General features: G+C 35.4%; 1 protein-coding gene across 1 annotated transcript; it reads right to left on the bottom strand.

Moving 5' to 3' along the window:
* Positions 1-3,792: 3,792 nt before the first annotated feature.
* Positions 3,793-5,199, bottom strand: LOC142608021 (octanoyltransferase LIP2, mitochondrial). Its single transcript, XM_075779727.1, has 2 exons — positions 5,058-5,199; positions 3,793-4,593 (listed from the first exon to the last, which is right to left on the bottom strand). Exon 2 carries the CDS (start codon positions 4,588-4,590, stop codon positions 3,883-3,885), a length of 708 nt encoding a protein of 235 aa, XP_075635842.1. The 5' UTR covers positions 4,591-4,593; positions 5,058-5,199; the 3' UTR covers positions 3,793-3,882.
* Positions 5,200-14,884: the final 9,685 nt, after the last annotated feature.

Genomic DNA, 14,884 nt, shown 5'->3' with positions numbered 1-14,884 from the left:
CCCATCCTGCACTATCATGCTGTATAAGGTTAGATTTGTTACGGTGTCCATTCATTGAGGTACATAATTTTTATGCAAAAATTGGTGTGTAGAGAAAGGGATGAAAATTCACCAATCCTGCCTAGTATATGAAACTTGCAAGCATTAACCATATATTTCCCATTTTGCCATCTCTAGTAGTCTTGCAATGCTTCTGCATTGAAAGTATAAGAAGGTGTACTAGGGCCAAAAATGTGGCCAGGATGACATGGGCTCCTCATGTTGAGTAGGGGAGAAAACTCAGAAATTCATGCGTGATATATTTGAAACAAGCAATTTTTAGGAGCACAAGGGAAGAAGATGATGCCTCAAAAAAGTTCTGAGAGTGAGGGAATCATTATACCTTTTGTGGGAGAAAAGGTTCTCTTCTACCTAAAAGGATGTCAAAATTCAGGAATTATTCTTCTTGTTTGGAGAATCAACTTGTGGAACTTCCTTTCATCTCCTCATGGCACAGGCTACCCTAAACTAGCCAAAAGAAATTAACAATCATTCCTACACTGCTCATTACATGTGGCTACATGTAGAAATACTAGGAAACATAATGACAAAATGAGCCACAGTAGCATTTCAACATCTTTACATTTTTCTGTGTATATTGAAAATTAAAAGAAGGAAAATAATAATATATAGACATAAGGTTATAAGGAGAACATAAAAATCAATATAACACTATAAACACTAGCATAATGATTAATCTAAAACAAAACCATATTCAGCATCAATAGCCAACAAGAAGCTGGCAATCTCCTGAAACAAAATAATAGTTTCTCTGACATTTTCTTTTAAAGTTCTGTAAATACACTTCTCCCTCATCTCCTCCTAAATATAGTACTAATTCAAAGAATTGCATATATGTAAAAGTAGAGATCTAAAACCAGAGAAGTGTCCCCAAAAAAAAAGTGATAGAGATCTATTTCTCCTACCTATTGAACAGTACAAGTAAAGAAACTGCAAAAATGTGGAAAGAGAATGTAATTAATTTCTCTTTCTAGTTGAGATCTCCACACAAAATCTATCAAGGTTACTTGTTCTGGATAGGATTGGATTTGCTTGGTGGTGCCTTTCGTAGGCTTGTCTCAACAGATTTCTTGGCATCTTCTATGGGTTCATCCAACTTGTTTGAATTTGCAGAAAAGGAGCTGACTAAAACTAGCAGTCTCCTTGGCTGATTTCTGCCTCTCGGACAAATTTTCAAATCATACTGGAGTGACAGTAAAGAACACATGAGAATAAGCAAGCAAAATAAGGCAAAGAGAGTAAACAAAGCTCTCTTGCTGCTTCTCATGTTGGAATTTGGTTGGAAAGAAGATGAAATAGACATGGTAGACAGATGAAATTTGGTGCTAAGAATTTGCAGATCTTGTTTCAAGATAGATGGCGGTTCATGCTTCTTTCATACAGGTTGTACTTAAGCCTAAGAGTCAGAAAGTATATATGTTACTTAACAGTAACTATATTTTCTTTTGAGAGCCTGCATGGTACTTAAATACTCTTACACATTAAAGGGTATCAGGTGTTTGGGTTCATCTCAAGTATTGCAGATAACTAACCAAGGTAATTGGAAGATAATTTAGTATCATTATTTGGCTTATTCTGTCTGGGGTTAAATAATAAAACCTGTTTCAGTCAGCTCACAAGTAAGTGGAGTAAGAAAACTGCCAGATATTTATCTAGAAGACTGGCTAAGACAGAACAATTAAGTGGTTGGTAACAAGATTAAACTAAGCCAATCAGGTGTGTAAAAAAGACAAATGCATGTGAGGTCTACCACATATACTTGATTGAACATTCGAAGTTGTTTGGACCCTAATTTGACCTGCTTAGGCCTTGGTAACATCTTTCACTTGAGTTTACTGATTCCTGAAGAATTTCCTCCTTTGTTTTCTAGGAGGATAGAGCTTGGAAGCAGCTTATCATGTGATTCTGAATTTGAGTATATATTTTTCTGACTTCTCTGCAAACATTCAATATTTTACAAGATGTCTCATGTGACTTATCACATGAAACCAAATCAGTTACATCATTTTCTGTCCTTCCATGCTTTATTAAATAACTAACTAGTTTTTTTTATATCTCTAATAAGTGTCACAAACACAGCTAAAGTTAGCTGGGTAAGCCTGCTTTGCATAACACAAACACTTATCATCTTCAAGGAAACTGACTGCTCCTCTTTCACCTTGTACCGTTCAGTGTTCACAATCTCCTCCTATTCAAGTTGAGTTATTCTAATTTTGATCTAGGACTTTTCTTTTTCTTTCTTTTTTTTTTTTTTTTGGGGGGGGGGGGGGGGGTGTGGGGGGTTGTGTTAGAACCTAGCTTATGTGAACCGCATACTGTGGGATGTCTGCAGTTCTTTCAGCTGAAACAAGGTTCAAATATTTTGTTCCATGTTTAAAATGGCAAAGTATTTAACTCCACTAAGCACATCAGGCTCATCTAATTGAAAGAAAGGCCTTCCAGTTGAAACTTCCATTATAGCAAGGTTTTCTTCCCATGGAGCTGCTTGTTTTGAAGATTCAAAGATGTATTCAATGTAGAACATGGATTTCAGCAAATATATAAATAAAGAAATTAAAAGATTTATCCACTTGCCCAAGCCCCATCAGCAATCTTTCAAGAATATATAAATGATACATTCTCAAAATAATAGGATTTTCTCCATTCAACAATGTGCAAATCAATAATATAGTCAGCTCTTTTTTTAGTCACTAGGGATTGGAATTTCTTTTTTATGTTTATAAAAAGAACCCATCTCCTTTAATGGAAGGAAATCAGTCATGAAGGTTGAAGGATACAAGATCTGGTCAAGGGCACCCCTGAAGTTGTAAATTGAATGAAGATTTTTAATGAGTTTTATTTCAAACGTGCATGTGGACTGAAAGATTCTGTCCATAGTGAAAAAACATGTGATCTACGTCAGCATGACTATCATAGAAGACATTGTGCTGACTTTCTAACCCTCTAAACGAATGATCAAACAGCACTACACAAGAGTGAAAATGACTTCGTTTTTCCAGTCAAACATGCCAATGAGATGAGATGTTATAAAAATCATCCAGCAAGGACACTTTTCTCTCTGATAGAAAAATTGATATAGTTCTATTGGAGTCACTTCAAAAAGCTCTAAGATTGAAAAGTAGCTTCAAGACACCAGCTTTCAACAGTTATTGCTCTCAAATCTTGCAAAAGAATATATATATATATATATATATATATATATATATAAATAAATAAATAAATAATAAAAAAAATCTTCAGATTATGATTAAATATAGGAACGCAGAGCAACAGAATTTTAGTCACTAAGTCCTTGAAAACTCCATGCTAAACTGACTTTTTTCTTTAATGGCCAGCCAAACGTGTTCTTTTGGGTTTAAAGCTCTATTGACTATATCTTTTGCCAAGAGTCTTGTAGCTGAGCGCCTTCTGGTATTTTCAATAGAGATATTTAAGGTTCAAATCTCTCTCCCCTATTTTAACCATTGAATTAAAAAAAATTAAAAAAAATAAAAACTCTCTATTAAAGTTTATAACACTATAATGACAGTTTTAACAGCTATTTATTTTTGAATAAGTAGCAATAACATCACTAAGTCCATATTTAAAAAGCAACAAAATTTTCCAATATAAATAGACCCCTAAACTGGAACCAACTTTCACAACTGCTTTTTAAATTTTTTTTTTTTTTTTTTTTTTAAAAAAACAGCAACAATTACAACAACAACAATATCAAAACAAAATACAAAATACAAAAATTGTTATCATTTGAAATTCAATGAATAAATTGATGATAAGGTACAAAGCTTACAGAGACAAATTGTTTGGCATATAATAGCCATCTCATCTGTTTTCCCCATTATCTGACAAAATTGAACCCTTCTCTTTCCAAATAAGATTGCTATAACCAAATAGTCTTGCAAAACAAGAAATTAATTGTTCTTGAATTACTTCTTCAGTTGGAAGCATGGAATCCGTCTCCTTTCTCAAAGAAGTAACTTCTTTATCAGCAATCCCACAAGGCACTATATGCTTAAAATAGCTCAGATCAGGATCAATGTTGAATGCCAACCCATGAGAAGTGATTCCATATGATATTCGAACCCCAATAGCACCAATCTTTCTCTCTCCAACCCAAACCCCCGTCTCACCCTTTTGTCCAGCACAAGCTCTCACGCCATACAGAGAGGCCAATTCAATCATAGTTAACTCAAGTTTCTCCACATAATTACGAGCACCAATTCCAATATCCCGGAGAGAAATAATGGGGTACAAAATGGCTTGATGTGGACCATGAAATGTAATGTCCCCTCCTCTTTGTGTGTAGCAAAGTTCAGCTCCTATCTTTTTAAGTTCAGACTCGGGGATCAACAAATTGTGATCAGTCCGTCGTTTACCAAGGGTATATGTAGGCGGGTGTTGCAGGGACAAGACAGTATCTGCAATTTTACTAGTTTTTCTATCGGCCACGAGCTTTTCCTGGAGCTTAAGTGCATCCAAATAGTTAACAGTGCCCATTTTCCAGACCTCAAGGCTTCGCGGAATTCTCATTCCCTGCAGATCAATAAAACACTTAACTTATGTATCCTTGTGCTATCATCAAATGGTGAAATTTCAACTATTGTGTAATGAACACTAGTAGCATATATCAATCTCATTGACCCCAAAACTAGAAGAAAGCAAAAGTGAACCCCACATGTATCTATTAACTTTACATATGGGTCTAAATCTCAAATGTCAAAGCTTTAGAATCAATGCCAAATAAAATGAACTTTCACCATAGGAAAGTGTAAATAAATTTGACCATTAAGCATTTTTTTTACAAACCCATGATTAGGAATACCACTGTTTTTGAAAACATGGATCAAAATCTCAGAGTAAGAAGTCGTGCAATAAATATTTGCAAACAGGTCACAGAGGCATTTCATCAAACAATTAATGGACACTCAAAAACAAACTATCGTCATCAACAATACTGATTTAAGAATTGATATCAATCTTAAACGACGAAAGCATACCTAAAACCACGAAAATCTCAGGCCTTAGTCACGAAGAGAGAGAGAGAGAGAGAGAGAGAGAAGGCTGAAGAAGCAGTGAAACCACTACCAGAGCTCATGGATTTCTAGATTGTCATTAAACGGCGCCGTATCTGTACTTCTTACTAATTACAGTTATTACTACAACGAATTCTCACTAAACGCGCAGTTTTGGGGGCACCAATTCGTAAAAGTTTAGATTGTTTAGCAATTTTTTTTAAGAATTATTATATTTCTTTTTCTTTTTTGAGGGGGAATTATTATATTTCTTAAGAATTTTTAATGACATACTATTTTTTTTTTAATTACAACAATGGGGAGTGGATTCATATATACATATATGTGTGTCTCTGTTTACCAAAAAAAAAAAAAAAGTGTCTCTAGCTTTAATGATAGAATAAAATAAAAGGTTGTACATTAAGTGATATAATATCTTCTCGAAAAAAAATGTTGTAGCTAAATAGTTACTTAATAAGTACATTTCCTCTGTTGATAAAGGTCTGCTATGCTTTTCTTTTTTAAAATCGAAAGTTGTGTAATTATAGTCAACTTGTTTAAGAATCATTATATTTTTCATTTCATAAAATAATCGAGAAACTTTGTTATTACTTAGGTTGTTCACCTAGAATAACGAAAAAACTTTGTAATCACCTGGGCTATTTATACCAACAAGTGTGATATTTTCTATTTCATCAACCAAACTATATTTCATCAACCAAACTATTTTAAACTTCCTTAGCCATTGGTTTGAGATTTTTTTGATAAATAAGTGTGGGGTGTCTGAGGATTAAGAAGAATTGGATGCGGAGTATCATACACAATAACACCTGTACGAGCGCATCCTACCCAAGGACTTCATCGACCCAAGAGGGGGTGGAGAGGTGATGTAGCATTTTATGAGAACCCAATTGAAAGGAATAGAGCCTGAGGAAGGAATCAGCACAGTGGAGGAAGTTTCTTGAAATTGTATACCTTCCTCGTTCGCATTAAATATTCTGTAACAATCTTATCGTTTGTATTAATGAGCAAATGACCCCTGAACAATATTTTCACAGCTAGCAACCCTTTCTACCACCTTCAGCAAAGCCCTGATGCGACAACTATATAGAGAAAAGTCTTGAGATGTAGAAGTAGAAGGCTGGGATTCAAAGAATGGGATATAAAAAGGAAAGAGCTTCCTAGTAAGAGAGGATATTTTTTGGGAGGAAGGAGAAAAGAAAAAAGAAGAAAGTGAAATGTATTGCCTAATAGAAATCTATATCAATCATATATAAGAACTCTTTCTTAGGATTGACCGAAGAGTGCTTTTTACTCAATAATTACGTACCTTATTCTTTTTTGTATGGGTTTCAGGACCTTAGTCCTAACCATAACTCCTAACTGCACCAAAACTGTTTTCCTACCCTCTACATAACATTCTTCTGTTATTTGGTCTTAGTTTGAAACACAAGACAATACTGTTCTAAATGGACTTGGGCATCAAAACCGCAGCTTATTGTAATACAATAAGTAATACTTCATTAATTAAAAAAAAGAAAGTAAAACAAAAACCAAAGCACACGAGCAGTGTTTTAAGGACACTACAATCAGCACATAAAAATAACAATCAATCAAATTAGCCAAAGAATCAAGAGTAAAACGACTCAAATTTGTCCACTCAAAAAAGAATTTAGAGAAATAGCCACTTCAAGTTATAAATTGATCTCTCATCTCCTTCAAAGGTACTACCATTCATTTCTCTCCAAATACTCCAACAGTAAATTCTTAGTAATCTTCAACCAATGAGAGTGTCATGGGATTAGAAATGCATTACATCAACTTTCCTGCCATGTCAGCCCAATAACTACAACTGTTTCTAACGTTTGTTAATCCGTGAAATGAAATTCAAAATTTGGGAATGGGCAGCTCAAATTTGAGATGTAAATGGCGTTTAATGTGCTGCAAATTCCAAAACTTCTCTCTCTCTCTTCACTTTCTCCATTTTCTCTTCTCTTCTCTTTAACTTCACCTTCCCCAATTTTCAAAATCTCTCTTTCACCATACCTCTATGTGGGATATCCATGGTCGAATCTCCTTAGCTACAGCAAGCAGCCACCAAGTCTTGCACAACCACCACCACCGGCGGTGCTTGCCGGTGTGACCATCTCCTATCTCAAGGGTCTCTATGTTTTCTTATTCTCTCAAGCCCACTTGTGGCAGAGCTTATGCTTGCACCGACACCACCATTGGTGAAAATCCCAATTAGCATCCATTCTCAATTGTTACCTGGATTTTTTACTCATGGATATCCAGACCTGACTTGAACCCGATTTTTCTTTTTTCTTTTTTAATAATAACTTTAATTTTAAAATTTAAGATTTAAAGTTTTGAAATTCTAGTCAGGTTTCTACCATTGCTCCTAAATTTGAATGTTAATTTGAATGGGTACAAAGTTTTCGCTGCTGCATGTAAGTATATGACATTATCTCAAAAATGATTTAGAGAAAAATGGACTCAATACATGTACACAGCTGATGAAAAATCACCAACAAAAAGTAAATTGTACCAAATCCAATTTGATAAGGAGCCCATTATAAGTAAATACAATTTGATAAGATAAAAGCTAGAACTGGGCCACAAAAGTAACAAGTGGATACAATTTGATAAGATAAAAGAAATAGTTAGGAGGAAAGAAAAAAAACTGGTCTCTATCTTAAGCCAAAAACGTGTGGCACATCGAGATAAGCTGACTTGTTTGCAAATAAAGACATCGAGATAAGCCAAATATGGTGTGGTTAAGCACCTCTAGTTTCCTTCGCACCACATTCGGATTTCATGTTGTCCAATCTGAGGCAACCGCACCTAGTGCGCTAGCTCTTTCCTTCACTGCCGGCAGTGGTTCTAAAATAGATATATACCACCATCCAGGGATAGCTATCAGCCTATAATATAACCTACAAGCATCTAACTTGCAGTTCAAGACATGAGAAAAGAGAATTCAAAGGAAGAAAACGACACGAACTGGATCAAATCTGTGATATAAATCACTAGTCTAGATCTCATCTAAGCAAGGTAGAAGATCTTACACAAAACATAAACCAACTAAGCAAGATTCGAATAAACCCAAGATCTCAACTAGTGTAAAAGATCAGTCATATGTGTCGACATAGTTGGACCAGTTAAATCAGTCATAAGCTTGCTCAATTATTAATTTAATATTGGCTAACATAACCACTTCCTGTCTTTCTCAACATAGGACACATACTGAACTGGATATATACTAAAAAGAAGTGCCAAAAATCCCAGGTACCAAACGAATATAACAGAGGAAATTTTGGAATCAGGACAAGCCAAATTCATTACATACAAAGGAAAAAAAAAACGAGGACATCATATGAGTCATTGTAGGAATAACAACAGACAGTCAATGAAAATCATAAAGATCAGGACATTCTCCTCTAGCACTAGGAAGTCACTTATTTAACAATGTAAGCATCAAGCACCACTGTACTACCAAAAAAAATATTCCTCCCTGACCAGTACTAAGTTTCCAGCCACCCAAACATGTATTGACCAAATTAATTCAACAATTCTCTAGAACAATATAATAAAGAAAGCTACTGGATTTGGAAGATAGGAAAACATTTTCAATTTCAACACTTAATTATGAGTATTTGCTATTCATCCACAAAAGTTTTCATGTTTTGGTCTGTCTTATATGACCATTTTGTTTCATAAGACACACCCATCCCTAATGAGAATAAGAGACCAAATACATATGCACATACTAAATCAACACATTCCAAACCAATCAATCACTCTCCAACAGTCTCACAAGTATGCGGCTTTCAGGAGTGCAATAGCTCCAAGAAACTGCAATTTAAGTGGCTTAACACTTTGAATAGGGAAGGAAGACAAAAAGCTAGATAGAAAAGAAATATCATATAATTGTATTCTTGACATTAAAAGCACCAGGTACAAATTTTATCAAATAAAAGATCTTGAACCAAACACATAGATATTTAAACATGCTTCTATTCAAAAACAGAATAACTAGTTAAAATTCCCCCATAACAGATTTAGGGTCCCAAAGGAACAATTACTATTCTATCTAAAGTAATCCATTTACTATGAAATTAGCTGTAGATGTTGGCTTTCATTCTAACCATCTTTGCCTTTCAAAATTAATCTACACTAGCTCAGCACACCAATTTTTTTTTATGAAACATGGAATTATAGCAGCAAGTACTAGTTAAACGAACAGTCCAGGCAGGGTTCATTATCATTTTAGGACCATATAAATGTGCATAATTTATCAATAAGAAAAATTTATCAATACAATATATAGAACATCATAGTTACCGGTCAATAATCAAATAATATATAGCATGTCATAGGTACTAGTCAATAATCAAATGACACCCAAGCACAAGCAACTTCAATTTAGTGCTAAGGCATACACATGCATGGTATAGCATGTAACATTATCAAAGCAAAAATTAATAAAGTGATCCAACAAGGCTTAAATAGAATAAACCCAATAAAAAGAACAAACCCATCTTACAAACACTAAACGTAGAGCAAATTAGAGTAGGTGAACGAATCTTTTAGTCCTTACCCAAACAATCCTTTATAACACCAAAAGGCATAACCCATGAAAAAAATCAACATTATGGTGAAAAAAAATTAGAGCAAATGTCTATAATTAAATTAAAGCAAATAAATAACATGTAAATTCTCCACATTGTTCACAGATTGAACAAAACTGGGAAAAAACCCATATCACAGATATCTCCAAACAATAGAGAAATCCATGAAGGATGAGGGCTGAAAAGGGCTGAAATTTGCTGAGGGATGAGCGGTGAAAGTCTGAAACGTTTCTTATTTAATGTACGGTTCGGGTTTGGATATTACCCAAACCTGACTCGAGAATTTAGCATAATATCCAAACTCAACCCAATTATCTTTATCTATGATGAACCGGGTATTACTTGGAACGTTCGGATTGGGTATCCATTACCCAATGAGTTTGGCTATCCTTAGCAAGGTATCTGATTGGGGACTCTTTTGATATCAAAGATTAGGGAGGAGTACCCAAACCGTATGATTATGACATTTTCGGTGTTTCCTTCCCCTAAGGTATCTGATTCAGTTGTGGAGCCTTATAATGCTACTTTTTTTGTGATCATAAGCTTCTGGAACATGCAGATGAATGCATGATTTTTGACAACGAGGCCATTTTATGACATTTGTTTCCTAACCCTCAAGCTCACTACTCCCAATTGTTTTTTTTTTCCTCACGTTCCTTATTTATCCCTTCCATAGATGGAAAAATCGTTTAGTTTTGCTTGTATCTTGTGATGCTTAGGGCTTTTCCAGGATATGCTATTATTGCTTCAAAATGATCATATTTGATTTTTGGATGGGAAGGAGCGCATAGTCCTAGAGCCATGCATGGATACTTTGTTACCATAGGAAGTTCATTATGAGTTTAGCGGTTGGAATATTTTTAGGATTAGTCATTGGTGTCTAGTGATGAAAGTGATTGATGCTCATTTTGCTTTGAAATGAAATGGGAAAAGTGAGAGCCACATCTAATCTTGACCGTCTCCTTTTCCTTCCATTTCAAAGTTAATAATTATCATTGTTTTCGATATTTTAATACTTCCCCTGCTTAATCAGTTTTGCATGATCTTCGAGGGTAAAACCAACTTTTAAGATTTAACATATATATATTTTAATTAAATACCAAACTGCTTTTGCTTTTGAACTCTTAGAAGTTACTTTTCAATGAAGTTTCTCTACTATAACCAATTCCCTTTTATTTTTGTCCTGACAGTTGGTGATTTGAATCATATTATATCTGCAACCATGTCTGGAGTTACAAGCTGCCTTAGGTTCTCAAGCTAGCTCAACTCCGATCTGCGGAAACTTGCTATGAATCTCATCTCACCATGAAAAAGTGAAGACAAGGAAATGGAATGAGATTCGTAGATTGGAATGATTTCAGAACATTACCTTGTACTTGTAAGCCTTCTAAAAATCAAAAAACTCATACCTAAAAATGACACAACATTCTTAATTTACAGAGTTCACATCTAAAAATAAAAATAAAAACTCATACCTTGTACTTGTAAGCATTCACAGTGGGCCTCTTTTCGGTATGAATATGATTGTTTGAATGTATGATTACTGATTACTGTGTAATGGCCTTAGTGATTATTGATTACCAAAGAAAAGAAATAAGTAGTGGCCTTTAGCCCATCACATGGGATGTGGTGGCCTACTAATTCAACTTTAATTTGGCTTCTGTCTGAGAAATGGAGATTCCTTACTTTCTTTTGAAGTCATGGGATGTGAGCGAAATATCTATCTAGCTAATTTCAACTTCAACAACCCTTGTTCATCTTCATTTCCTCGTTTGAATTCATAAATTATTCATCATGCTCATACTTACTGATATAAAAATACATAAATTACTGCCCACTGATCTGCAAAATTCCTACTATCACCTGAGGTGGTACAATTCGTGGACCACCCCTTAGGTCCATATCCAAATCTCAATCACAATCAGTCCCTTCTATACCTGCATGCCATGTTCTATAGGGCTACAAACAAACTATTTGTCATGTCATCAGATTCTATTTAAGTATAAAAGTTAACTTTTGTTACAATGGGATGACATTGAGATATTTATATTGACTATGGGATATAACTCAAGACATGTTATTAGTACCAAAATAACAAATAAGAGATTTAAAACTTGATTCTCGCCTACACCAAAAATTAATTTATGTCTTGATTTAATGATAAAAAACAATTATCAAGAGATAATGTCATAAATTAAAAATATCTTTCAACAAAAACTCTTCGCATGATGAATCTTCAAAAAATCACCTTGCAGCAAGCCTCTCTTGGAGAAATCTATCAGCATGTCCTTATTGCTTTGGAAAAACTGTGCAATCAAAGAAAGTTTCTTTCGGAGATTGACAAGATCCATAGCAAGCTCAAAGACAATTGCAAAAGAAAAGATTTGCAGATTAAGTGTTATGATAAGAATTGTTCTTGTCCAACCAAGAGAAGAGATCATTACAAAAAGTATTCTTGGAAGAAGAAGAAATATTCTCATCTAAAGAAGAAGTTTTTTAGGAAAAAGAAATGGAAGTTTCTCAGAAGAAAGCAATTCAAAGGAAAAAATTCAAAAGTCTGTTTTGTATGCAGAAAGCCCGGTCATTTTGCAAAAAATTGTCCAAAGAAAGCAAAAGCAGCAAAGCTTTTGGAGCAAGCCCAGATTCATGCAGATGATACCCCATTTTCAGATGTGGAATCACTCTTTTCACTTGATGATGATTATTCTCCCCAAGCCTTGGCAGTCATAGCCTATTCATCCTCAGAAGAAGAATCAGATTCAAGCATTACAGATGATTCAGACCCAGAAATCCAAACCATATACACATCTCAGCCTCTTATAGCCCCAATACTTGGCCCCACACCAATAGCCTAAGTTCACATCCTTCTTGATACATATTCCAGACCCATCCCAGTGATAGCCTTGTTTGACACAGGAGCAGCAGCAACAATCCTTCATCCTAAGATTTTACCAGAAGATTTTTGGTTACCCTATCATCAGATGTTCAGAGCAGCCAATGGAGAAACATTCCTGATCACCCAGAAAAGTAAACCCATTCACATTAGAATATTCTCAACCCTTACCATTAAACACCAAGTCCTTGGATCCCCTCTCACAGGCAGAGACCTCCTTATAGGATTTGACCTCCTCCACCAGATACCTAGCCTCAGATGGTCTTCCAAAGGCCTCTTGCATAAACAACACCTTCTCACATGGACCCAGGTACCACATTTGTTTTCACTAAACCCCTTTGATTCCTTGAAAGCCCAGATCATCAATGAATGTTGTGCAGCCACCCACTCAGAATTCCTCTTAAAAAACCCAAACCCACTATGGAAAAACCCAGCCTTTTTCATAACCCTCCCCTTCAAAAAGAATGAAGATGTTAACCCTACAAAAGCTAGTCATAGAGGTATGAACCCAGAACACTTGTCCCTAGCTAAGCAGGAGTTAGCTATCCTTCTCTCAGAAAGCCTCATTGAACCCACAACTTCTCCATGGGCATGTGAAGCCTTCTATGTTAACAAGCATGCAGAACAAGTTCGAGGAAAGCTCAGATTGGTAATCAACTACCAAGATCTTAATCATTTCCTTGCTGATGACAAGTTTCCACTGCCAAACAAAAGTGCTCTTTTCCAGCATCTTTCCAATGCCAAAGTATTTTCAAAGTTTGATCTTAAAGCAGGATTTTGGCAACTTGGAATCCATCCAGACGAAAGATACAAGATAGCTTTTTGCATTCCAGACCACCATTATCAATGGACGGTAATGCCTTTTGGCCTCAAAAATGCTCCATCCCAATTCCAAAAAGCAATGGTAACTCTTTTCCAACCACTGTTGTCAAATGCATTGATCTATGTAGATGATATCCTCCTATTCTCAAAAGATGCAGAATCCCATGAAAAATTGCTTACTGAATTTTACAATTTAGTAAAAACTCAAGGGATAATGCTTTCAGAAAAGAAAATGGTCATAGGAGTATCCTCTATTGATTTCCTTGGAGTAACCATTTCAGATGGAAAGTATACTCTGCAGCCTCACATAGCAGTCTCTCTCAGTGAATTTCCAGATATACTCACCAGCACCAAACAGATCCAACAGTTTCTTGGAACTGTTAACTACATGTCAGATTTCATTCCAAAAATTTCCAGACACAGAGATTGTTTGTCCAAGTTATTGAAGAAATCTCCTCCAGCATGGAATTCAGTTCATACAGAAGCAGTTCAACAGTTGAAAAAATTAGCACAAAAGCTTCCCCCTTTGCAGATTCCAGGCACAGGAAAAAGGATTTTACAGACAGATGCAAGTGATGAGTATTGGGCAGCAGCTCTCTTTGAAGAAATTAATGGAAAAAGAAGCATTTGTGGATACAAAAGCGGTGCATTCAAGCCTTCAGAACTCCATTATCATTCCACTTTCAAAGAAATTCTAGCAGTTAAACATGGTATTGAAAAGTTCCAGTTTTACCTCCTTGGTCACAATTTTCTTGTAGAAATGGATATGTCTTCCTTCCCAAAAATGCTCCAGTTCAAAAGAAAAATGCTCCCCCATCCCCAGTTACTTAGATGGTCAAATTGGTTTTCACAATGGTCCTTCCAAGTCAAGCACATCAAAGGTACAGATAACCTTATCACTGATTACCTTTCCAGAAAACCTCCAGTCCTCCATACCACTATAATCCCTCCACCCTTATGTGTATATCCAATAACAGATCCATCCTCATCCTCAGGTCCTTCCTCATCCTCTTCATCCTCCAATGACATCATGGAAATAATAGAAACCCTTCCCTCAGACATAAAAGACCAAATAAAAACCCTAACCCTTCAAGCCAGATCCAAAAGAATCATCCAAGTCCTCCACAATTACCTCACACAAAACCAGAACCATTTCCTTGCCATTTACCCAGATATTGAGCAACCATGGAAAACCCCATTTGCATTTTGGATAACACGTTGGAATGTTGTTCATTACCTTTACATGTGGTACTTACTCAATGAGTACTTACTCAATGAGTACTACTTGTGCATTCACTTTGAACCACGTTTCTACTCATACATTTTTCTTCATGATAATAAATATTTTAACAAATTCTGGCATGAACTTTTGAAAAATGATGCTCATGATGGTCAATGGTCCAAGTATCACAAAGTCGATCACCCCAGGTTTGGTCAAAGAATCACTTCAGCATGTATAGTTGCAA

The sequence above is a fragment of the Castanea sativa genome, chromosome 8 (genome assembly GCF_040712315.1).
Source record: "Castanea sativa cultivar Marrone di Chiusa Pesio chromosome 8, ASM4071231v1".
In the NCBI taxonomy this organism is placed as follows: Eukaryota; Viridiplantae; Streptophyta; class Magnoliopsida; order Fagales; family Fagaceae; genus Castanea; species Castanea sativa.
This window is presented reverse-complemented; position numbering and strand designations above follow the sequence as displayed.

Bases quoted from the DNA above. Each gene is read 5' to 3' on its own strand.
- LOC142608021 (XM_075779727.1), bottom strand. From the start codon at position 4,590: ATGAGAATTCCGCGAAGCCTTGAGGTCTGGAAAATGGGCACTGTTAAC.